Raw genomic sequence first — 23,979 nt, 5'->3', positions numbered from 1 at the left:
GCCTGTTTTTATTGTCTCTGTAGGTAATAAATTACCCCAAATCTTTATTTCGTTCTGTTTTCATCATTATAGCTTTTTTTCTGTTTTTTAATCTGTCCATAATAATCAAACATGTAGTCAGATTTTTATTCTCTGCGCCTTTAACTGGCTTCCAGCTGCCCTCCCCTTTAACTCGCGGAGCTTTTTTTTCAGTTTAATCCCCAACTGGGAGAAAGAGAGAGAGAGAGATGGACAGATAGATGGAGAGAGAGTCAGATTAGTGAACCGAAGCTGAAAAAGAAGCTGAATTTGTCTCCTCTCTGGATTTATTCTCTTTCTTCCCACTTTTTTTTTTTGTTGTTGTTGTTGATGTAAACGATTATATTGATGAATCGATAATCGATCGGCAGCTGCAGCAGAAGAAGAAAAAAAAAGTGGATTAATTTGAATTTATCGCACAGTGATCGCGGGTTAAAATGCGGAGAAGTTGTTTGCGTGCGTGAAGCAGAAGAAGAAGGATGAGGATCAAATCCAGCGGAAACTGATCAAACTGCGGATCGATCGATGAAACATGATTATCGGTGTTTGCAGCTGAGAGAGAAAAAGCAGCGGAGATGTACGAGGAGAGCCGCAAAAGTAAGAAGATACTGAGTAAAGATGAATATTGTGATTTTTACAGTAAAAGTTTAGATTTGATTAGATTATTGATCATCTGAAATATATTTACAGTCATTTATTGAAAATGAAGAATGTCGCTGCTGAAATCTGTTTTTTTATTTATTTATGAAGCAAAAACTGTGTCTGATTCACAGCTTCACATGTTCTAAAACTGAAGAAATTAGTCCCTTATTTAATTAATCGATTGACGGAATATTATCTGACACCTATTTTGATGATCGATCAACGAAAAACTTCTCAAGTGCAAAAGATTTCCTGTTTTATATCATCTTAAACTGAATATTTATTTGGGAGGGGGTGGGGGGCCCTTTCGACTCTGAAACTGACATTTTTCACAGTTTTCTGTCATTATATGGCCTAAATGATAATTAGTTAATTGATTAAATAATTCTAAGATTAATAAACAATAAGAATAATTGTTAGTAGCTAAACATACAGTTTAGTCACAGTAACAGTCGGTTGTTAAATGCTGAAACTCCTCATACACACACAACTAGATTAGATTATTGATCAGTAGTTGCCAACTATTAAATTAATCACCAATTTTGAGAATTGATGAATGATTTTGAGTCATTTTTTAAGAAGAAAATGTCCAAATGTTCTTTTTCAAAGATTCCAGCTTCTCAAATGTGAATATTTTCTGGTTTGTTTGCTTCTTTATGTCAGTAAACTGAATATTTTTGGGTTGTGGGATGTTGGTTTGGATAAAAGAAGACGTCACTGTGGGCTTTGGGAAACACTGATCTACATTTTTCACCATTTTCTGAAAATAATTATTAGTTGTGGCTGCAAACACAGTTATATATTATACTTAGAACAACATACAAACACACTGTCACTGTCAGGAGGTGCAAATAAATATACATCATATCAGCTACATGAATTATTATTTACACTGTAAATAAATAAAATATAAGGTAAATATGGGGACAGATATAAACCTCTGAGCAGGAGCTGAAGTTGTTGACATGATGTTGAAGGTTTTGGTTGTTGATGTTCAGTTTAGGCCTTGATGCAACTGATCGACACACCTGGTGTTTGTTAGTTGTTGTTTCCACCTCTGTCTGCTCCTGATGACGGTTTTAAAATAAACTGAAAGAGACTGTTGCAAAGTTGATCTGCAACAATTGGCCGATTGACAGAAAATTAATCAATAATTGATTTTTTTAAAACAAAAATGACAAAAATGATCTGTTTTCAACTCTTCAAATGACATTATTTGATGCTTCTCTTCATCATACATGATATTAAACTGAGTTTTCGACTGTTGATCAGACAAAAACAAACATCTGTAGACGGTATTAAAGACCACACGATAAATCGATTAATTGACAAAATAATCGTCAGACTAATTGATCATGAAAGAATCATTAGTTGTAACCCTGTTGTCTATCTCTGCGGTATCTATAACATGTCATGTTGTCCTTTTTATTTAAAAAAACTTATTTCTAGTCTTAATGTTGAACACGGATTAATGTGCTGATTATTTTCTTGATTCATTGATTGATCGACAACAACAATGCTATTAAGGTGATGTTTAGCAGGTATAATGTTTACCATGTTTACCATGTTAGTTTAGCATGTTAGTATGCTAACGTTCAGTTCCAGGGCGCTTCACGGTGCGTCTCGAGTAGCCTTCCTGTCCTGTTTAATTGTTTTAATTGTCTTTAAAGTCCATCCTACTTGCGAAAATCTTGTGTGTGTGAAGTTATACGTCAGAGATACACGGACTATGTGGAAGTTTGCGGAGTTATTCGCACTTGTTTTTACACCTGCCAGGAGATCAGCCATGACGTTATCCGCAGGAGAATCACCCTCAGTCGTGACCTTCTCCTATCCCTACAGTCTTCAATGAATAGTGTTGTGCCAGCGAGCATTCCAACAGAGCTTTGCAGATCAGATAAAAACACTAATTGAGGGAGAAGGGGTGGAATACGCCGTAGACTTAGGAGTATGGGTCTCAGTGACCACCACAAGCTTCCTGCATGACCAACAGTCCTTCTCTCTAACATGAAGTCTATCCGCAACAAGTTAGATGAGCTGGAAGTGTGGGCCATGATTCAATCGTGAAGTGAAGGAAACCTGTCGTCTTGCTTTTACCAAAAGATGGTTCAGCGAATCAGACCGGATGAAGACCTGTCAATAAGCAGATTTGGTAGCCCATTTGGACCAGACCGGTCACCAACGATTACCAACAGGTGACGTGGAGGGGCCATGTGCTTCCTCCAGGAGAGGATATATGTATCCCCAACGTCAGATTGTTGACAGTCTCACTCCGCTCATACTATTAGCCTTGTGAATTCCAACAGCTGTTTTTCACGATTGTGTACATCCGTGAGCTAATGCATCTGCAGCAAAGCTTATTGCTAACGTAAAGCATAGACTAGACTCAATCTGTCCGGATGCCCCTAAATTTACCCTTTTAATCACTGTCAGTTAAACAAGACTTTGAGGATGTATGAACAGTATGTTACTTCTGCCACTACACAGAAGAACTCTACGATCGACCTTTGTTATGGTTCAGTGGGAGGTGCTTACAAATCTTTGCCCATGCCTTCCTTCGGTGCGTCCTATCACAGTAGTGTATCTTATGCCTACATACGAACCTCTAAGCACCTCGAACGTGTGGAGAGAACAGTGAAGAGTTTGTCCGAGGACAGTGTTTCCTCTCTTCAAGCGTGCTTTGACTGCACAGATTGGCAATGTTTTTATGATGCTTGTGATGACATTAAGAACTATCTGACACTGTCTCAACATACATTCTGTATCAACTCAGTCATCCCAACTAAAAAGGTTGCTACTTATCCAAGTAACAAGCCTTGGGTAACAAAAGAGTTTAAATCAACAGACCTATTATACTGGTGATCCTCTGGAGAAAAAGGTCTCCAGAGAAGTGCGTAATGAAATAAGGAAGGCTGAAATGAAGTATAGGGAAAAGATAGAAATGCAATTTAGCAGTGGTGATCTTAGAGGAGCCTGGCAAGGGATTAAAACAATGGCCTTCATTAATCAATGTGCAAATGAGACTAAACAATCCATCAGTGTAAATTGGGTGGATGATTCTCATCGAAAGGTCTGAGTTCTCTGAAAATGTTTCCATGCTTAGAGGGTCTCTTGTACCTCAGAATGATATTGCAATACCTCAGGAATGTGTCACAGCCCTGTTTCAAAGGGTAAACATAAGGAAGGCTGATGGTCCTGATGACATCTATGAGCAGACTTTACGCTATTGTGCTGACCAGCTTAGTTGGGTCTTCACTTGACTCTTCCAGATGTGTGCTGAACTTGGCCAGATACCTACAATCTGGAAAACATCCACTATAATATCATCCCAAAATAAAAAAATCTCAAGGAACTCAATGAGGTTAGACCTGTTGCACTTACATCCCTTGTCAAGAAAAATCTTGAGAAGATTTTGAAAGATATGGTTGTCTCCCTCGTTGATGGCAAATTAGACCCCTTTGCAGTTTGCTTACCAAGCTGGTAAAGGTGTGGAGCAAAACTCTTCATTCTCGATAGTGAAAATAATCTCATGTGAGACTTTTATTCGCTGATTTCTTTCCACTTTTAATAAGATGCAGCATCGTGTTTTGATTGAGCGACTTGCTCCTTATTTTGAATTACCTGATAAGCTTTTGATGTCGAAAGGACAGAATCCAGCAGGTTTTAGTGAATAGATGTATGTCCAACACCAAGGTCTCAAAACAAGGGCTCATCCCAACATTGTGCTCTGTCCCTCCTGGTTTTTATTACGTATACAGACAGCTGCAGGACTTCTCAAGAGGCCAGCTATCTAGCGAAATTCTCTGATGACACCGCCCTATTGTCTGCTCAGAGTCAGATCATGGTTGTGCCCTTTCTACCTTTGTTAAACGGTGTGATGACGGTGACTTCCTCGACCGTAACGTATCAAAAACTAAGTAACTAACTAATTCATTGATTTCAGGCAGAATAGTGACAAACCTAAAGCTAGCATTATACATGACGAGGATATTCAAATTGTCAAAACATAAGTATCTAGGAACAGTGTTCGACTCTCAACTCAAGTTCAATGTAAACACATTGAAAGTCTTCTAACTTTCTCCTTTATTTGCTGGTTTAATGGGTTGTCTGTGAAGGATAAGAATAGCCTACATTGTATTGTGAAAGTCTGCTCCAAGATAATTGGAGCCCAGCAAAGAGACTTGTGCTCCCTCTGGGAGACACAGGTGGCCCAGAAAGCACAAAGAATTATCAGCCAATCTGACCATATTCTGTCCAGTGAATTCATTGTAATGCCCTCAGGCCCCTGTTATAATGTGCTCTTTAGGAGAACAAACTGCTACTTTAAGTCCTTCATTCCCTCTGCTATCACCACATCACTACTAAACACCAACAGTAGTCATTTTAAATGGCTGTTACATTCTTTTAAACTCAGTAATTTATATGAACTATATGTTGATCTGAAATGAATTGCCCTTATGAGTGATAGTGTTTAAATCAGTCAGTGTTTGTGGTCGTCATCTCTTTGCTCTCTCCTCACATCTTCATATCTTCTGGCTGAAACTTCCCTGATGGGATATTATTAGCTTTCTTTTTATTTATGGTACATGTGTGTGTTGTTTTCCACACACTTACATACAGCAGGCCTGTTGACAGAATGACTTTCACAATAGATGACGTTCAAATTCATGAATTTATTTTCAGTTGAACATGATCTTCAGAATAACATCTAAATTTCAAAATGAAATTAAATGTCATGTTTCTGTCTACAGTATTATATCTGCTCTCTAAGTCACCTGCTGTCTTCTCCTTTGAGAGAAAATCAGAAACCAGAAGTTTCCAGGCCTTATCTCCATACAGCAAATCAAATATTGCATAAAGTGATGACGTGTCATTCTATCACAGGCAGAGCAGACGTTCACACTGAGCTTGATAGCATCCTGCTACACAACACAAGAGTCACAGACTCTGAACAACAACCCACATTAGCTTTCCTGCTAAAGTCTCCTTCTTTTCTAAGTTACAAACATGAACACACGTCGTCCTGCAGCTTAGTTTGTTGAACGAGCCACCAAACAAACATTCACCAGGAAAAATTGTACCGTTAATGGCAGTTAGCAGGCTAGAAAGCCAATTAGCTGCTCAGCTGCGGCACATTAAACAGCATGTAAACATACTTGTAAATGTCACTTTAGATGCTGGTTTGTTCGTTGCTCTTCAAAATCCCTGTTAGCGACACACTGTTTGTCCATGACTTGTAGCTACAGCAGTTTGTTCACTTTGTCTCCGTTAATACGGTGTAACACTGGTAGCCTACCAGCTGTCAATCAAACACAGACACCGACACGCCTTCCCAGCCACTGTCAATCAAACACAGACACCGACACACCTCCCCAGCTGCTGTCAATCAACCCCAGACACAGACACGCCCCCCCAGCTGCTGTCAATCAACCCCAGACACCGACACGCCTCCCCAGCTGCTGTCAATCAACCCCAGACACCGACACGCCTCCCCAGCCGCTGTCAATCAACCCCAGACACCGACACGCCTCCCCAGCTGCTGTCAATCAACCCCAGACACCGACACGCCTCCCCAGCCGCTGTCAATCAACCCCAGACACCGACACGCCTCCCCAGCCACTGTCAATCAACCTCAGACACCAACACGCAAAAAAGGAGCATTTCTCATATTTTTCCAAAGATCTTTTTTCTTCATTCTAATAATATAAAACTATTAACAATACATTTAAAAACATGCTGACATTTAGTTATGTATTTTTAATATGCAGCATGGCTTACGGACAGTTGAATAGGCAGAGTTACTTGTGTATTCATCATCGTCTTCTTCACCTCAGACAGCAGCTGATGTTAAGCTCTTAATGTGAACCCACTCTATTGTTCTGTTTTTGGGAAACATGTAGAAACTTCTCAGATGGATCTTTTATCAGGAAATGAGTGTCCTGAATGTTCAAAGACTCTCTAATGTTTTGGGTCTCAGTTCGACCTCAGCTGAACAGGAAACAGGTAACAGTGATGTTTGACCTTTAACGGGCCATCTGAGGTCACAACCTCCATCATATAAAGTGTGACTCAATTAATCCTCCTGATCCTGACAAGAGGATCAGACTTCCTGCTCTCAGAATTAAGATGGCCCCCGCGGACCCTCTGATAGCGTTGTCATGGAAATGAGCATTAAAGCACGAGACCTGACATCATTGGTTACCGTGGCAGCAGAGTTAATCCCTCCTTTTGTTCCAGCCATTAAATGAGGCTTATTCCAACTCTGTTAAAACCCCAAAGTGACCTTAAACTGAGACACTGACAATATTCTGTTCAGATCGATCAGATTCATTTATTGATCCTTTCTAACAAACTATCATCAAACAGTGAAAAGAATAATGTTTTGGTGTTTTTTTTGCCTTTAAAAGGTTCAGCTGCTTACTCTCAAATCTCAGATGTTGGAGTGTCAGTGAAAGCATCACCAGGTGTTTTAAACAGGTGTTCTGCATCAGGACATAATGATAACTAATCTTACTGAACACCGAGTGGGATGAATCATCTCTCTGCAGGTTGAGTTGAACAAAATAAAGTAGCAAAAAATTATATCACAATTGAGTGATATTCACTTAATTTGATATAAATGATTATAAAACAGTCACAATATATTTCAATAAATAAGACAATAATAAGAAATAACTCTTCAGTTGTATCATTCTGTTGGATTAATATGGATTTACATCATGTTTAAATCTTTATTAATCCAGTAGAGTTAAAGTTCATGTCTTTGGTCAGTTCTATTCATCAGTTTAAATCTCTCAGTATAAAGTAAAGAGATTTTAATCAAAGCTGGAAGAAGCAAAAAGTGCATTTATGGTTTGTTGCTGAGGCGTTTCTCTGCTCATTCCAGCGGATCGGTCTAATAACTGGTGTTCTGCTGATCTGTGGCTCCTTTTCAGGTGTAAAACAGCCAAACTGTGTTTACTGAAGGACTACACTGAGATGTTGAGCTGGTAAAATGGAAAAGACTTGGCACTGCTCAAAATTGTGTGTTTGGTCCCGTGTAATATGTATTTTATGAGAGGAAGAAATGGAAATTCAAGAGTCTGAAATTGAATGTCTGAGAAAAGCAGGTTTAAAATGTGCAGCTGTGTTTGATCACACAGAATGACGCAGTTTAAATGTTACAGAGTGAGTTTAGCTGAGCTTTCTGCTCAGCAACACAACACCAGACTGAAGAGCAGGAAGCAACAGTCTGTTATTTCTGTTTGTCCTTCAGGTCTCTCCTGCATTTTGTTTCTGACTTTTATGTCTCAGCAGCTCCAGTCCAGTGTCATGTGACTGAAGCAGACAGTCAGAGTTATTAACCACTATATTAAAATTATCTAATCAAAGGAGCTTCAAAGTATGATTTTTCATAACTCATTCAATCACTCCAGAATGACACATAGGAGCATTTTCTAATTCACATGTAGTGTGGATTAAAGTTACTACATTAGGCTGCCTTCATCTTCATAATAACCGTGGAGTTAAAGTTAGGGGACGATCGTAGTTAAGGTTTTTAAAAATCTGTCTGGACTCGTTGGAAACAGGAAACAAACAGACAAAGTCCACTGTTGGGTTAAAGCCTCCATCCTCCTCCTCTGCATGAGGAAATCTGTCCACATATATATACGTCATCTGAGCTGCACCACTGCTCCACCTCACAGTTACTACGACCACTAGATGGCATCTGTCACTCAAACGTTACTATACGTTGTTTTTGATCGACTGACATACGACCTGTTGTGTTGTTTGTCTCATTATAGGAACTGGATATCAGACTAAAAGATGGCGTCTATTCACTTCACAGAATTGCTCGTCAGCAGCATAAGCTAAAAAAGTTTCTGAGCTTCTGCGTTGCACGGCCCGCTGATTATGCAAAATATTGTTTTAACTTTACATTAGAATGATGTCACAAGTTTTAATTGTGTGTAGCAGGAAGAGTTAAATACAAATAAAACTTAAAGAAAAGACACTTTTGTTGCTAAATTACATTATTATAGATAATTAAAAAGTCTTATTATGAAAATAGAATTTAACAATTTTTAAAGCCAATCAGTCTTAAATATTTGAACAGATACGACACCTATGAGTGTGACTGTAATACCGCGTTCATATCGGAGTTAACGTAATTACGATTCTCAAATATGAAATGAGATCAAAGACATTTTTCTATTAATTCAAAATTACTAAAACATTGTATAATCAAAGTCAGTACTGTAAAATTGTCATTATTTATTAATTTATTATTTTAATTTATTGTATAATTTATTGTATGATGTATCACTGGGTGACACACCCACACACATTATTTATGTATGTCATTAAAAAAATGTATTGACATCATTACATGGGCTATATAACATAAGTAAAATGTATGAAATGCCATGATGACAATAAAATAAAATATAAAAATTTTTTTAAAAAGAGTTAACGTAATTACGAGTTTCTGACTTGTAAATAACGTTCAGGTCAACCTCCAAATCGTAATTAAGACTGAGACTCTGATGCCTAAACAGTAAAATAAATTGAGATGAATGCACATGAGAAATTTAAAAAAAACATGAAAATGTAATAAATTAATAAATTTTTTAAAAGATGATAATAATAATAAAACATAATGAAATAAAAACTAGATAAAATAGGTAAAAAACAAAGACAAGCAATAAGAGAGGAAACAATAATAATAATAAAATACATTTTACAACACAAATACAATAAAATAAGTCAATAAAATAAAGTAAATAATACAGAAGTGGCTGAAGAATAAATAAACATGGACGCCTCATGTCAGCCAAAGTCAATGTAATTAAACCCAAATTTAATGGTTATAATGTAATTTTATCAATGTACAGTGTTTTAAACCCTCAAACGACTAAGTCCTTAACATGGGAATCTTTCCCATCCTTCCCAAACGTTCCGATGCGGCGTTAACGTGGCGTAAAATCTACTATTGATCAGATTATACTGAGAGTCCCACTGATGCTGCTGCTGCTGCTGCACTGTGAGTCTGTAAACTGAGCAGTGAAGAAGAAGAAAACTGCCCCAACATTCACTAAATGAACTGATGACCTACCCAGCTGGACCAGGCTGGAGGGCAGCATGACAGACACACACACACACACACACACACACACACACACACACACACAGAAAGAGAGAGGGGGAAACACACACACACACACACACACACACACACACACACACAGAAAGAGAGAGGGGGAAACACACACACACACACACACACATACACACACACACACACAGAAAGAGAGAGGGGGAAACACACACACAGAAACACACATACATACACAGAGCGAGGAAGCAGTGAAAAGTAGAAAGTTAACAAGGCGGATGCAGGGTTGTGTGCGAGTGATGGGATGCTCTGCAACACACACACACACACACATACAGAGTGTGTGTGTGTGTGTGTGTGTGTGTGTGTGTGTGTACGCATGTGTGCTGTTGTCAGGATGATCTCAGTTGAATCGGGATAATTCGGGGATAATTAGAGGGATTCTTGTGCTCCTGCGGCTCCACCAGCTCCTCCACAGGAACCAAAACAACGTGACCTTCAGTCATGTGACCTGCTCCGTCCAAACCTCCGCTGCTCATTGGACGGATGACAAACCTGCTGGGACACTGGAAGCTCTGAGTTCAGAGGAGCAAACACTTTAAAGGACCACGCTGCTGCTTTTAAAATGTGTATATTTATTGCAGACAGACGTTTATATGTTGTATGTGTTTGTGTGTTTATATATTTAAATGTTTATAAAAATCAACCATTTTTATTTTTAATTTTTTTTAAAGTTTTTTGAGAGATCATCCATCACAGCGCATGTTCAGGAAGCTTTAGTCTTTAGTCACGCGAACAGCACGGCTCCAGGCATGACAGCGTTGGTCTGTGGGTCCACCTCTTTGTTCCAGGCTGAAATATCTCAACAACTGTTGGATGGATCGCGGTGAAATTTGGTTTGTGCTCATTGAACAGGGACCAGATAAACAAAGCGACAGATGTCATGTATACAGGGTTATATAAATGGAGCTATTTACCATTTATTTACCATTTAGTGCCCTATTTAACCGCACAAGTACAAGTGCAAAGTGGAGGGTGTTTGGACGTCTCCATGCGCACCTGCTGTTTTTATTCTTGTATTTTCAGCAGCACAACATGCAAAAAGGGCTGGGTGAAGGTGAGTATAGATCTGCGGGTGTGGTGATTATTAAATACTCTCTCAGCCAGTCACATCGCAGGTCTCGTAGCTGTGAAACAGATGTGCCAATCACAGTTCACAGCTCAACAAAAGGAAGGCTTTTCCTCATGAAAACACTTCACCACAAATCTGCAGCCAAAGAAAGATAGAGAAGGTTTTTCTCATCAGTTATAGAATTAAAAACAAAATAAAAATATATTTGATGAAGCCGTTTATATGATTGCATCGGACCGACGCTATTTCAGCCATAATTCTAATGTATCTGACATCATAAATGGTCACATAGTTTAGTAATGAATGTTACCCAACAGTGTTTGCACCACGATGTATTTCAAGAATAATACATGACTTTTGCTAAAAAAATATTATCCTCTGTGATAATTTTGGTCAGATGGTGTTTAATTGATATTTATATTTCAAGCAATAATCCGTTATTGTAGCACGTTTACAGAAAGTATTCAGTTTACTCTACAGATGTGATTCTGAGACGTCTATTTTTGTCTACGACCAAATTTCAACTAAAATATAACTTGTTTTGTGCTGCTTCATTTCAATGAACCTCCCACCTTTGCACCGTCTGCTCTGCACTGGTCACTAAAATACAACAAACAAAGACAAAGCACGTTTCAAGGTCATGAAAACACCAAACAATCAGAACTTACTGCTTGCACTGGTCATTGCACCTCCAGGAAAAAAGGGCCCATAGACTTTTAAAACTAAGTTAAATCAATGTTCTCTATATTCACAATGTGCATTAATGTTAAGAACAGTGAAACTTTGTCAATAAAGTGAGCAAGTGATCAACAGTGTGCAGGATCTTTTGGTTCTCTCACAGTCAGAGTTTAGGATCCGACGCCCCTGCCCTTAATACTTTCAGAGTTCAAGAACTTTACTTTACCTTAAAGTGCCACCGACGGCCGCTAGATGCTCCAACTGACTCCCATTCAAAAAGCCTCAACTTCTCTCCACAAACACTGAGTCAATCATTGTTCTCAGTGAGTCATTATGGTCTCAATCTCTAAATTCAGGCCCTCTAATCAGTGTGCTGGTGGTCATTTTGGAAATTATTGCTCTGTTAATAAGATTTGAAGACTTATAGTAGCTTTGATGTCTGCTGTGTTGATGTCTGCTGTGTGATGTGCTCTGGGACTCACACTTAGTCAGACTATTGTCTCAAGTTGAATGTTACTTGATTATGATACCTGCCCTGTTAGCACAATTTATCTAAAGTAGCTAACGTTAGCCCAAGTGTGCAGCACTCGGTGTTCCCAGTAAGCTAGCATTAGCCTCTGTCCGAGGTAGCGAGGCGTGTTTCCAGAGTGCAAAAGGCAACGCACTCGTTATTTGGAAGGTCCTGGCGCCAAACGGAAAAGATGGCGCCGACCATAAGCTGCAACTCTGGGCTCCAATGAAACCAACAGGTGACATCAAACCTCCAACTGAGGCTTTTTGAATGGGAGTCAGTTGGAGCATCTCGCAGCCATCGTTGGCACTTTTAGGTACCTCAGCCTCAAGATGTTGGGATCTGCTGTTTGAGTTTTGACTCTCCTAATCTCATCGTGTCCTCTCCTTCTGATATGGTTTAATGTCACCGACTGGAGAATCAGCGCCACCCGGTGTTTATCGCCTGATATTCACACAACAGCAGTGAATAGAATCATGTTAAGATTGAAGCTACATTTGGATGAAACTTGGCTTCAGTCCGCCTCTGTCTCACAGCTGGACACAACAGCAAAGCATTCTGGGAAAGACAGGAAATCTAGGAAATCACTGAGGGAAGGTCGGGGAGAAGAGAGAGAGAGAGAGAGAGAGAGAGAGAGAGAGAGAGAGAGAGAGAGAGAGGCAGCAGATCATGTAATCTCGCTGTGCTGTCCATCACTGGGTTTATCTCTGTGTGTGTGCTCAGGGTCCTCAGGTACTAACACATGAATCACGGCCCAGATCACACACACACACACACACATACACACAAACACACACACACACATGCACACACACACACACACAGATCTAGGTCACAGCTGTTCACTACAATATTTCTGTTTTCACCTCCTCTGGAACTGTCACATCTCTCGCTCTCCTCCTCTCTGTTCAGTTTTCCTCCTCTATTTTCTCCATCCTCCTCCTCTTTCTTCATCTTCCTCTTCTTTGACCTTGATGAAAACATGAGGAGGTCAAACACAGAAGTGAAGGAGGATCGTCAGGAGTCTGAAGTGACACTGAGAAACAGATAAACTCATGATAAACCCTCCCGTTGGTCTCTCCACTGCCACATGTTATCATTCGTCCCACTCAGGTTGTTCAGGGTTTTCTCAACAGCAACATGAAACTATTTCCTTTTGGATGTCATGCATTGTTTTATGTGCTGTTTTCTGCTTAAACTTAATAAAATTTACAAGCAAGTGTTTCTTGTAAGAAGTCTGGCGATTTCCTATATTTTCCTTCTTGTCAACAAATCTCATGTTTGGATCCAAACCAACAATGAACTGATCTACTAACAAGTATTGTGTGTGTATCAAAGCCTGATATGTCTTATGCCTCGGTGCCGTAGACCTCTGTTGTTCCTCCAAAAACTATTAAAAACACATCAGTGAGTCACACCGCTGCACTGGGTGACATGTTCCTTCATTATGAAGAGTTTGGTCATGTTAGTTTGTTTAGAAACGGCTCCAAAGGCTAATTACAGCGATCACATTTTCAGCCTCGGGAGAGTAGTTCTGTGTAAGGTAGACGCCACTGAGCATGTGCAGGGAACACGGTTTCTTCTTTGTACTACATTATAAATTCCTCAAAGAACTTCAGTACAAAGTTAACAGGTTGTGATATGTCGCGCAACAGAACAGAACTGCGTTTCCCGCACATGCTCAGTGTTGTCTGCCTCACACAGAACTACTCTCTGGAGACTGGAAACATGATGCTGTTGTGAGTTGAAAACTAGGAAACGGATTTTGATAATTTCAGTGACTGCATCTTCTCTGTCTGTGTGTCTCCAGGTACTGGTCGTAATGGCTATACCAATGCTGTGGACGGAGAGGAGGGAGGAGGGGAGGGTGAGGAAGAGGAGGAGGGAGGAGAGGGGGATGGAGGAGGAGGAGAAGAAGGAGGAGGAGAGGAGAGGGACGCAGAGTGGGATGAGGAGCTGGATGGAGAGGACAGGGGAGGAGTGAGGATGACGAGAACTGACACGCTGCACTCGACCACCAGTTCAACTGGAACACAGAGGAGGAGAGGACAACATGCTAAGAAACAGGTGAGACAGCACGTTAAGAAACAGGTGAGACAGCACGCTAAGAAACAGGTGAGACAGCACGCTAAGAAACAGGTGAGACAGCACGCTAAGAAACAGGTGAGACAGCACGTTAAGAAACAGGTGAGACAGCACGTTAAGAAACAGGTGAGACAGCACGCTAAGAAACAGGTGAGACAGCACGTTAAGAAACAGGTGAGACAGCATGCTAAGAAACAGGTGAGACAGCACGCTAAGAAACAGGTGAGACAGCACGTTAAGAAACAGGTGAGACTGCATGCTAAGAAACAGGTGAGACAGCATGTTAAGAAACAGGTGAGACTGCATGCTAAGAAACAGGTGAGACAGCACGCTAAGAAACAGGTGAGACAGCACGTTAAGAAACAGGTGAGACAGCACGCTAAGAAACAGGTGAGACAGCACGTTAAGAAACAGGTGAGACAGCACGTTAAGAAACAAGTGAGACAGCATGTTAAGAAACAGGTGAGACAGCACGCTAAGAAACAGGTGAGACAGCACGTTAAGAAACAGGTGAGACAGCACGCTAAGAAACAGGTGAGACAGCACGCTAAGAAACAGGTGAGACAGCACGCTAAGAAACAGGTGAGACAGCACGCTAAGAAACAGGTGAGACAGCACGTTAAGAAACAGGTGAGACAGCACGCTAAGAAACAGGTGAGACAGCACGTTAAGAAACAGGTGAGACAGCACGCTAAGAAACAGGTGAGACAGCACGTTAAGAAACAGGTGAGACAGCACGCTAAGAAACAGGTGAGACAGCACGTTAAGAAACAGGTGAGACAGCACGCTAAGAAACAGGTGAGACAGCACGTTAAGAAACAGGTGAGACAGCACGCTAAGAAACAGGTGAGACAGCACGTTAAGAAACAGGTGAGACAGCATGCTAAGAAACAGGTGAGACAGCACGCTAAGAAACAGGTGAGACAGCACGTTAAGAAACAGGTAAGACAGCACGTTAAGAAACAGGTGAGACTGCATGCTAAGAAACAGGTGAGACAGCACGTTAAGAAACAGGTGAGACAGCACGTTAAGAAACAGGTGAGACTGCATGCTAAGAAACAGGTGAGACAGCACGTTAAGAAACAGGTGAGACAGCATGCTAAGAAACAGGTGAGACAGCACGTTAAGAAACAGGTGAGACAGCACGTTAAGAAACAGGTGAGACAGCACCATAAGAGACAGGTGAGACAGCACATTAAGAAACAGGTGAGACAGCACGTTAAGAAACAGGTGAGACAGCACGTTAAGAAACAGGTGAGACAGCATGCTAAGAAACAGGTGAGACAGCACGTTAAGAAACAGGTAAGACAGCAAGTTAAGAAACAGGTGAGACAGCACGTTAAGAAACAGGTGAGACAGCACGTTAAGAAACAGGTAAGACAGCATGTTAAGAAACAGGTGAGACAGCACGTTAAGAAACAGGTAAGACAGCAAGTTAAGAAACAGGTGAGACAGCACGTTAAGAAACAGGTGAGACAGCACGTTAAGAAACAGGTAAGACAGCTCGTTAAGAAACAGGTGAGACAGCATGCCAAGAAACAGGTGAGACAGCACGTTAAGAAACAGGTGAGACAGCACGTTAAGAAACAGGTGAGACAGCACGTTAAGAAACAGGTGAGACAGCACGCTAAGAAACAGGTGAGACAGCACGTTAAGAAACAGGTGAGACAGCATGCTAAGAAACAGGTGAGACAGCACGTTAAGAAACAGGTGAGACAGCACGCTAAGAAACAGGTGAGACAGCTCGTTAAGAAACAGGTGAGACAGCATGTTAAGAAACAGGTGAGACAGCACGCTAAGAAACAGGTGAGACAGCACGCTAAGAAACAGGTAAGACAGCACGCTAAGAAACAGGTAAGACAGCATGTTAAGAAACAGGTGAGACAGCACGCTAAGAAACAGGTAAGACAGCACGTTAAGAAACAGGTGAGACAGCATGCTAAGAAACAGGTGAGACAGCACGTTAAGAAACAGGTGAGACAGCTCGTTAAGAAACAGGTGAGACAGCATGTTAAGAAACAGGTGAGACAGCACGCTAAGAAACAGGTGAGACAGCACGCTAAGAAACAGGTAAGACAGCACGCTAAGAAACAGGTAAGACAGCACGCTAAGAAACAGGTGAGACAGCATGTTAAGAAACAGGTGAGACAGCATGTTAAGAAACAGGTGAGACAGCACGCTAAGAAACAGGTGAGACAGCACGTTAAGAAACAGGTGAGACAGCACGCTAAGAAACAGGTGAGACAGCACGTTAAGAAACAGGTGAGACAGCACGCTAAGAAACAGGTGAGACAGCACGTTAAGAAACAGGTGAGACAGCACACTAAGAAACAGGTGAGACAGCACGTTAAGAAACAGGTGAGACAGCATGCTAAGAAACAGGTGAGACAGCACGCTAAGAAACAGGTGAGACAGCACGTTAAGAAACAGGTAAGACAGCACGTTAAGAAACAGGTGAGACTGCATGCTAAGAAACAGGTGAGACAGCACGTTAAGAAACAGGTGAGACAGCACGTTAAGAAACAGGTGAGACTGCATGCTAAGAAACAGGTGAGACAGCACGTTAAGAAACAGGTGAGACAGCATGCTAAGAAACAGGTGAGACAGCACGTTAAGAAACAGGTGAGACAGCACGTTAAGAAACAGGTGAGACAGCACCATAAGAGACAGGTGAGACAGCACATTAAGAAACAGGTGAGACAGCACGTTAAGAAACAGGTGAGACAGCACGTTAAGAAACAGGTGAGACAGCATGCTAAGAAACAGGTGAGACAGCACGTTAAGAAACAGGTAAGACAGCAAGTTAAGAAACAGGTGAGACAGCACGTTAAGAAACAGGTGAGACAGCACGTTAAGAAACAGGTAAGACAGCTCGTTAAGAAACAGGTGAGACAGCATGCCAAGAAACAGGTGAGACAGCACGTTAAGAAACAGGTGAGACAGCACGTTAAGAAACAGGTGAGACAGCACGTTAAGAAACAGGTGAGACAGCACGCTAAGAAACAGGTGAGACAGCACGTTAAGAAACAGGTGAGACAGCATGCTAAGAAACAGGTGAGACAGCACGTTAAGAAACAGGTGAGACAGCACGCTAAGAAACAGGTGAGACAGCTCGTTAAGAAACAGGTGAGACAGCATGTTAAGAAACAGGTGAGACAGCACGCTAAGAAACAGGTGAGACAGCACGCTAAGAAACAGGTAAGACAGCACGCTAAGAAACAGGTAAGACAGCATGTTAAGAAACAGGTGAGACAGCACGCTAAGAAACAGGTAAGACAGCACGTTAAGAAACAGGTGAGACAGCATGCTAAGAAACAGGTGAGACAGCACGTTAAGAAACAGGTGAGACAGCTCGTTAAGAAACAGGTGAGACAGCATGTTAAGAAACAGGTGAGACAGCACGCTAAGAAACAGGTGAGACAGCACGCTAAGAAACAGGTAAGACAGCACGCTAAGAAACAGGTAAGACAGCACGCTAAGAAACAGGTGAGACAGCATGTTAAGAAACAGGTGAGACAGCATGTTAAGAAACAGGTGAGACAGCACGTTAAGAAACAGGTGAGACAGCACGTTAAGAAACAGGTGAGACAGTACGTTAAGAAACAGGTGAGACAGCACATTAAGAAACAGGTGTGACATTGGTTACACCTGGTCTTAGTGTCTACAGTAAAAATTCTATTATCAGCACACCTCTGATGATGATGATGATGATGATGATGATGATGATGATGTCATTTCCTCAGGTCCAAGGCAGTAATCAGGTGCAGCGAGCTCCCAGAGCGTTATTCTGTCTGAAACTTAACAATCCAATCAGAAGAGCCGCGCTCTCTATCGTCGAGTGGAAGTATCCTTTAATCTGACCAATCAGCTTATTGACTAATGGTTAGCTGTTAGCCGTTAGCTCTGCTAATGTAAAATGTAACGACCATTCAGTAAAGAGATCTAATATCTTCAGGTTAGGAGGAACTCCAGAATAAAAAAACAGCCACAATCTGGAAACATGAAGTTAAAGGTTTACATCACTTCCTGCTACTTTGTTGAAATTGTGTTGAATTTGTTCAACAATCGACAGCTTTCTGAACAAACAAGGAAGCTCTGAGCTGGAGCTTTTGGCACCATTTAATAGGACTTCTAGATGAATAAAATACTTCTTGAATGTGGCCATAAATACAGAGATGAAGACTCAAAGAAAGTGCAGCAGACATCCATAGTTTAGAGTATTTTGGTCCCTGCTGAGCTTCCTTAACGTCTCTCAGACCTTTTGATATCTTCATCCTGTTAGCTATCTTTGCTAACTGTGTCGCTCTGGGAGTTTCCAAACCGTTTCCTGAGGATGACTCCAACTCCACCAATCATGACCTGGTGAGTCTTAATCCACGACTACACTATTATACTACTACACAAATACACAACACACAGCTCACTATACAGGGTAGATTAATGTGTTTGTATGGAATTTGATAAATTGCACAATTTTAATGGAACATCAACATTAACTACTGCAGGTTTGCATTGTGACCTCAGTCTGTATTTATCAAACTACTAAAAGTAAAACAGCTGACTTGAGTGAAAAATAAAAGTACAAATTCTTCACTTTTACTAACAAATTTGAGAATACTGTTGATAAAACTGGTTCTGACTGTAAAAGTCAGTTAAATGTCAGAGAGCTGCAGAGGTGTGTTCAGATGACTGAAGTGTCTGATCAGACTAAATATCATTGATCAGGATCAATAATATGTTACTGAATCATTAAGAATAAAGTCATTTTACTCTGTTATTTGCAGTGGCGGGAAATAACTAAGTACTGTACTTAAGTACAATTTTGAGATACTTGTACTTTACTTAAGTATTTCCATGTGATACTACTTTGTACTTCCAGTCCACTACATTTATTTGACAGCTTTTCATGCAGGACTTTTACTTGTAATGGAGTATTTTTACATTGCTGTATTGGTACTTTTGAGATCTGAGTACTTCTTCCATCGCTGGTTATTTGTATTTGAACATTGATCTGATTTTCCTCATTATATGATTTCTCTGACGTACCTCATCATCAGCAGAATGTCTCACAGCACAACTATTTCATCCATATTTACATATTTATACATTATAAATATATTAGATTGTTGTTCATTTCACATGTTCATTATTACTAAAGATTTAAAGATTTCACACAAGTACCATTACCTTCATTTATGACTTGAATGAAATTATAATTATTTAAGTTTTTGCAGAATAAAATACAACTGAATAAATGGATTCTGTACAATATTGCAGATGTATTACCGTGCTTTGTGGGTCAAAATTCAGTTTTAAGAGCTTTATTATATTATTTTTAATATTATTTTGCTCTCACATGGTGCATGCTCCTAAATAAGAACAATACTAAATACTAAATAATAGTGTTTAATCAAATTGTCTCTAAATAAATGACACAGAAAAACCAGATTTACTCCAGCACAGAATTACTGGTTGTTTTCTTGTCTGTGAGCTCTGTACTGGAGCGAACTGTACATATGTGTTACATGTTACTGTACTGTAACATTGACATGTGATGACTGGATGAAAGGATGAATACATTAAATGTTTAAATATCAGGAGAGGAGTTAAATGAGAAGAGGAGTTAGGATAATAAAGATTGTGTGTTAGAGGTTGATGGACTCAGCTGGCATTAACGTCTCAGCCTCAGGTTAGCCTATTTTCATTGGTGTAAAACAACAAACCACTTTTAAGGTATAAAAAGACAGACAATAAATACACTACATAATTCTTCCATAACAAACATAACAAAAAGCACAGTTATAATGTATGTATGAAGAAGTGGTCTGTCTTTGTGCTAAGCTAGGCTAGCACTTTCCCCCTGCTTCCAGTCTTTGTTCTAAGCTAGGCTAGCAGTTTCCCCCTGCTTACAGTGTTTGTCCTAAGCTAGGCTAGCAATTTCCCCCTGCTTACAGTGTTTGTCCTAAGCTAGGCTAGCAATTTCCCCCTGCTTTCAGTCTTTGTGCTAAGCTAGGCTAGCAATTTCCCCCTGCTTTCAGTCTTTGTGCTAAGCTAGGCTAGCAGTTTCCCCCTGCTTTCAGTCTTTGTGCTAAGCTAGGCTAGCAGTTTCCCCCTGCTTCCAGTCTTTGTGCTAAGCTAGGCTAGATGTTTCCCCCTGCTTCTTTGTGCTAAGCTAGGCTAACCCTGTCCTGGACCTCTCACAGAACACACAGAGATGAAACTGATCTCTGTTGTCTTGTTGTTTTCTGTCAGTTGTGTCTCCTGTCTGTCATCATGTCTGTCTCTCTGAACATTCAGTAACTTTATTGGATTGTTTTCCTCGAGGATCTAATGAGACTCTCACCTCCTCCTCTGCTGCTGTAAAGGTCAGAGGTCATTGATATGTAGTGATGCAGTAAATGATTGACAGCTCTTTGATCAGATGTGATCAGCTGAGAGTTTCTGCTCTGATGCTTCAGCTCTCTCTCTACTCTGTACGTCGGTGTCTCTCTACCGTCAGTTACAGTTGAACTGTACACACTGTCCATGAAGTCACTTTATATTCAAGTGACGGCTATGTGTGTGTGTGTGTGTGTGTGTGTGTGTGTTGCTCTTGTTGTCATGTGATGGGATACAAAACTACTGCAGATGAATACAATAAAATACTGTATACAATAACAGCAGTTTTACTTTTTGTACTTAAAGTACATATTCTTGATAATTCTTCAGTGTTTTTACTTCAGTTACATATTTAATACAGAACTTTTACTGATGTAAAATGAGACTTTGGCACTAAAAAGACTAACATTGAAAGGTATCTACTTGATTTGACTCATTTGGACGCTAAGGTTTAGTACACACTTCCACCTCCTCTACATGTTCAAGTAAAAATAAAACAACATTTGTCTGTTTTTATTTGCAGATAATTCTCCTGAAAAAAGGATCAAACTGATCATCAGTCAAAGATGCAGTAACAGACATTTGTAGTAAAGATGGAAATAAAACTTTATTTATTGAGTTTAAAGGTTCGTTGTTGACATTTGAAATTGTAGGTTGATTTTTTTTTGTCAAACATTTTGTTATAACATCATGACAATCATAAAGTATCAGGTCTTTATTAAAGTATAGATGGTTTTAGGTTTAGTGCTTCATAAACTCTGACTTCATTCCTCCCACTCCTTAAAACAAATCTACATCTTTGTGTATGAATAATTTGTATGTCAGTCTACTGATGGAGATAAACAAAGATATAACAGTAGAAGAATGTTATAAATACATTATGTACATGCTGTTGTACAAATACAGTATATTTAATATGTAAAACACAAAACTCAGTGCAGGATGCTGAGACTGAAGAGAGATGCTAAGCTAGTGTGTGTGGTGTGTGTGTGTGTGTGTGGTGTGTGTGTGTGTGTGTGTGTGTGTGTGTGTGTGTGTGAGACCTGGTAAACGTGGTTGTGGAGAATTTGTGAGCATTTGAGGGGATTACCAATCTGTCATCATCTCTGCTACACACACACACACACACACACACACACACACACACACTGTTTTGTTGTGTAAAAGCTGTCCACCAGCATCCAAAGCTTCATTCATTCAGAGAGCATTAAAGTAAAGTAATGTGATGGTTATCACTAGCTGAGTTTTACAGGATGACTAGTTAGTTTGTTTGTTTGTTTGTTTGCACAATATCAAAATAAGATAAAATATAAAAAGTCATTTATAACAGGTCACAAGAGATGTGCAGGCAGAGCCAAAAAGCTAAAAGATTTATTGTGTGACTGGTGATTTTTCTTAAATTAATTATTCCATAATACCGGATATATAGTGCTCTACTGTAAATAGCACACAGCTTTGTACAGCTAACCTTGACAACCCAGCTGTACAGTGTTGTGTTAATAACATAGACAAACTCTTGCAGGGTTTCCACCAGTGTGTTGCAAGTTGACCCCCGCTGGGCCTACGCTTCCGGGAATTTAAAAAAAAAAAAAAAATGTGAATATGTTTTTCTAAACTAAAATGTGTTATACAAGTAGCGTTGCTACTTTAAGGAATAGAAAGAAGAGAACTCCAGCAACACTTGTAGTATGAGGAGCAACTTTATGAGTTGACCGACATGTTTCGGCTTGTGGCCTTCATCAGGGTTTTAAGGAACAGCTCAGAGTGTGTGTGTGGATGTGCCGACACCAGTCTGCAGCGCACACAGACGCAGGGACGAGCCAGAGGACGACCAGTCGCTTAGAACCAGAACCAGAGCAACCTGCCTGCCATCTGAACGGAAGTCTATGACACAGAGGAATAAGATATATCAGGCTTTGATACACACATAATACTTGTTAGTAGATCAGTTCATTGCAAACATGAGATTTGTTGAGAAGAAGAAAAATATAGAAAATCACCAGAATGATCCTTTAACCAGCTTAACAGACCTCTGCAGCTCTTTCAAGTCAAAACAAGTTTGATAAAAAAGTTTTCATTCTGAAATTTGTGAGTAAAAGTGAAGGATTTTCACTTTTATCTTTCTTTTATCTTTATCACTGACAGGTCGTTGACATCTACACATTCAGTGTGTGATGCTGTTCTGTGTTCTGTCTGTTCCAGGAACAAGTGGAGTACGTGTTCCTCATCATCTTCACCGTGGAAACCTTCCTGAAGATCCTGGCTTACGGCCTGGTGATGCACCCCAGCTCCTACATCCGCAACGGCTGGAACTTGCTTGACTTCGTCATCGTCATCGTCGGGTAAGAAAGCACAAGAACCCACGAACGTGTCGGTTCTCTATTTAGGTGGTGATTCATTCTTAAGATGTTGGTTCTGACTTTCTTTGGATGCTGGTTCTCTCTTCATATGTCAGTGTTCTGCATGATTGTTCACTTTGTAAATGTTGGTTCTCTAGATGCTGATTTTCTCTACATATACGTTCTCTTTTTAGATGTTGGTTCTCTTTAGATATACAGTAAGTTCTATCAGAGGATGTGGGTTCTGTTTGTAGACATTTGTTCTTTCATTAGATGATGGTTCTCTCCTAAGATCAGTTTTTCAGACGATTGTGTAAATATTTAAGTATTTGTAAATGTTCTCTACCAAGATGTCAGTTGTGTCTTCAGATGGATGCTGGTTCTCTTGTAAATGTCGGTTCTCTAGATGCTGAGTCGCTCCGTACATGTAGGTTCTCCGTTAGATGTTGGTTCTCTTGACATTAGTTCAATCAGGAGATGTTGGTTCCATGTTAAGACATTGGCTCTGGTTGTAGATCTTTATGATATTGGTTGTTCTCTTCTTTGGGCAGTGGTTCTCTCTTTAATGTTGTTCTTTCTTTAAATGTTGGTTCTCTTGACATTAGTTCTATTAGTCTTCTGGTTCTCTGGTTCTCTGTTCTTGTCCTCTCTTTAGATCCCGGTTCTCTCTCTATACATCCTGGTTCTCTCTTTAGATCTTGGTTCTCTGGTTCTTTGTTCTTGTCCTCTGCTGCTCTCTGAGTGTGTGTGTGTGTGTGTGTGTGTTGAATGTGTGTTTACAGACGTGTTGCAGTAAATGCGAGCTGACTGCAGAAAGCGCAGCAGCCTCCTGTATGTGGCCGGTGGAGCGAAGCCTGCAGCGATGCCACAATTTCTCTGATTTTTGTGTTTTCTCGTTAAGTGTTTGTGACAGCCCAGTTTGATCTCTGTAACTAAACTCTAAATACACAAATACACATCCACCACTTCAGAACTTCAGCAGTCACGACAGAAAATGCGTCCTCAGCCGGAGTCATTAAATTAACCCTTTTTTTCTCAGGGGTGAGGTGGCTGCAGCTCAGCTTCTGAAGGAAGATCAGCTGGTTCTCCTCTGGTTTCTGGC

The 23,979-nt window shown here is 40.3% G+C and overlaps 1 protein-coding gene across 2 annotated transcripts in view; it reads left to right on the top strand.

Moving 5' to 3' along the window:
* Nucleotides 1–262: 262 nt before the first annotated feature.
* cacna1fb (calcium channel, voltage-dependent, L type, alpha 1F subunit) overlaps nt 263–23,979 on the top strand; it is a 63,778-nt gene continuing 40,061 nt past the window's right edge. Inside the window, exons 1-5 of one of the 2 annotated variants that reach the window (XM_067593439.1) lie at nt 263–615; nt 13,886–14,142; nt 17,904–18,004; nt 18,417–18,522; nt 22,741–22,880. In XM_067593439.1, the coding sequence (XP_067449540.1) occupies nt 594–615; nt 13,886–14,142; nt 17,904–18,004; nt 18,417–18,522; nt 22,741–22,880 (626 nt within the window). In that variant the 5' untranslated portion in view covers nt 263–593. The remainder of the gene's footprint in view (nt 616–13,885; nt 14,143–17,903; nt 18,005–18,416; nt 18,523–22,740; nt 22,881–23,979) is intronic. The other variant, XM_067593438.1, reaches the window with a different exon arrangement.

Source organism: Thunnus thynnus, chromosome 6 (assembly GCF_963924715.1).
Source record: "Thunnus thynnus chromosome 6, fThuThy2.1, whole genome shotgun sequence".
In the NCBI taxonomy this organism is placed as follows: Eukaryota; Metazoa; Chordata; class Actinopteri; order Scombriformes; family Scombridae; genus Thunnus; species Thunnus thynnus.
Note: the sequence above shows the minus strand (reverse complement) of the source record. Positions and strands in the feature narration are given on the sequence as shown.